At 43.2% G+C, this 2,645-nt stretch overlaps 1 protein-coding gene across 11 annotated transcripts in view; it reads left to right on the forward strand.

Moving 5' to 3' along the window:
- Positions 1 to 940, forward strand: part of LOC118386441 (dedicator of cytokinesis protein 9-like) — a 195,835-nt gene extending 194,895 nt beyond the window's left edge. For all 11 annotated transcript variants that reach the window (XM_052523007.1, XM_052523015.1, XM_052523017.1 and 8 more), the window contains 2 exons: positions 1 to 135; positions 535 to 940. The exon at positions 1 to 135 is cut by the window's left edge and continues 4 nt beyond it. In XM_052523007.1, the coding sequence (XP_052378967.1) occupies positions 1 to 135; positions 535 to 660 (261 nt within the window). In that variant the 3' untranslated portion in view covers positions 661 to 940. The remainder of the gene's footprint in view (positions 136 to 534) is intronic.
- The last annotated feature ends 1,705 nt before the right edge of the window (positions 941 to 2,645 follow it).

Consider the following 2,645-nt stretch of genomic DNA (forward strand, 5'->3'; position numbering starts at 1 on the left):
TTTGTGGAAGCGTGTGGCCATGGCCTGGGCATCAACGAGCGGCTGATTAAAGAGGACCAGCAGGAGTACCATGACGAGATGAAGGCCAACTACAGAGACCTGGCCAGAGAGCTGTCCGCCATCATGCACGAGCCAGTAAGCATGAGTTACCTACTATCGTAACAAACATTGGGATCCAGCATTGTTTGTTCATCAGCCGTTTTTGTTTATTTGTACATTTTGGAATAATCTGTTGTGTTTGTTTTGATTGCAATACTGGTAAAACAGTTTAATTGGAGTATTATTATGAAAGTAATAGTTATAATTAGTAGGGCATTGGGATTTCATAGTAATTTTATAATATTTCATGCTATTGTGATATTTTGATAACCCCCTTTTCCCTCTGTTTTTCCTTTGTGCTGACATGAGCAGATTGGATGGTAAAACATCTTTGGCATGGACTTTATTACATGTGATTCATTCTTACTAAGTTGTCGGAACGAATAATTTGTTCCTTTAACATTATCTTGAACACCCTCCGTCGCTCCCTTCCAGATCATTCCAGTGGAGGATGGCATGAAGAACGTTCTTCCAGACTCACTGCACATCTTCAACGTCATCAGTGGTACCCCCAGCGGTGCCACCATCGTGGGCCTGCCCAACTCCTCCTCTGTGGTGTGAGACCCACCGGATTGGCTGACTCCTGACCTCAAACGCTCTGTGCCAGCGCTGCCATGAGTGGCCATTTCTTGCTTTTCTGTTCTCCTTATCATCAAGTTTGCTTTTGGCTAAACTGAGACAATATTGATGTTCTGTTAATTTTCTCTCACACCTTCTCTGGCTTGTCCAATGGGCCAGGAGAAAGGACCGTGTTACACAGTTGTATAGAGTACAGTCACTCTGTGGAGGATGGGACCCGGGGCAACTAAAAGAATGCCACATGAACAGAGAAAAGGGGGGCAGGAGACTGGTGTAGCCTCCATCCTGACTGGGGTTCCTGTCTGTGGAGTGTTGGGGTTCCTGTCTGTGGAGTGTTGGGGTTCCATGATGTATACAGTGGGAGGAAAAAGTATGTGAACCCTTTAGAATTACCTGGATTCATACAATTTTATCTGATCTTCATCTAAGTCACAACAATAGACAAACACAGTCTGCTTAAACTAATAACACACAAAAAAATTATACGTTTTCATGTCTTTATTGAACACACCATGTAAACATTCACAGTGCAGGTTGGAGAAAGTATGTGAACCCTTGGATTTAATAACAGGTTAACCCTCCTTTGGCAGCAATAATCTCAAACAAACGTTTTCTGTAGTTGTGGATCAGACCTGCACAACGGTCAGGAGGAATTTTGGACCATTCCTCTTTATAAAACTGTTTCAGTTCCACAATATTCTTGGGATGTCTGGTGTGAATCGCTCTCTTGAGGTCATGCCACAGCATCAGGACTGACTGGGCCAATCAGGTTGAGGTCAGGACTCTGACTGGGCCAATGGGGTTGAGGTCAGGACTCTGACTGGACCACTCCAGAAGGTCAGGACTGACTGGGCCACTCCAGAAGGTCAGGACACTGACTGGGCCACTCCAGAAGGTCAGGACTCTGACTGGGTCACTCCAGAAGGCATATTTTCTTCTGTTCAAGACATTCTGTTGATGATTTACTTCTGTCTATTGCGTTGATGTCCTGTTGCATCACCTAACTTCTGTTGAGCTTCAATTGGCAGACAGCTAGCCTTACATTCTATTGCAAAATATCTTGATAAACTTGGGAATTCATTTTTCCTTCGATGATAGCAGGCTGTCCAGGCCATGGGGCAACAAAGCAGCCCCAAATCATGATGCTCCCTCCACCATACTTTACAGTTGGGATGAGGTTTTGGTGTTGGTGTGCTGTGCCTTTTTTTCTCCACACAGTGTTGTGTGTTCCTTCCTTCCAAACAACACAACTTTATTTTCATCTGTCCACAGAATATTTTGTCAGTAGCGCTGTGGAACATCCAGGTGCTCTTTTGCAAACTTCAGACATGCAGCAATGTTTTTTTTGGACAGCAGTGGCTTCTTCCGTGGTGTCCTCCCATGAACACCATTCTTGTTTATTAGTGTTTTATTTATTGTAGACTCGTCAACAGAGATGTTAGCATCTTCCAGAGATGTCTGTAAGTCTTTAACTGACACTCTAGGATTCTTCTTAACCTCGTTGAGCATGCTGCTCTGTGCTCTTGCAGTCATCTTTGTATGACGGCCACTCGTAGGGAGAGGAGCAACAGTGCCGAACTTTCTCCATTTATAGACACCGTGGACTGATGAACATCAAGGCCTTTAGAGATACTTTTGTAACCCTTTCCAGCTGTATGCAAGTTGACAAATCTTAATCTTAGGTCTTCTGCGTTCTCTTTTGTTTGTTTCTTGTGAATAGAAAACTCCAATTTTGTGAGTGTTTTTATAGGGCAAGGCAGCTCTAATCAACATCTCCAATCTAGTCTCATTGATTGGACTCCAGGTTAGCTGAGTCCTGACTTCAATTAGCTTTTGGAGAAGTCATTAGCCTAGGGGGGTTCACATACTTTTTACAACTTACACTGTGAATGTTTAAATTATGTATTCAATATAGACAAGAAAAATACAATAATTTGTGTGTTATTAGTTTCAGCACACTGTGTCTA

Source organism: Oncorhynchus keta, chromosome 7, assembly GCF_023373465.1.
Source record: "Oncorhynchus keta strain PuntledgeMale-10-30-2019 chromosome 7, Oket_V2, whole genome shotgun sequence".
NCBI classification, from domain to species: domain Eukaryota; kingdom Metazoa; phylum Chordata; class Actinopteri; order Salmoniformes; family Salmonidae; genus Oncorhynchus; species Oncorhynchus keta.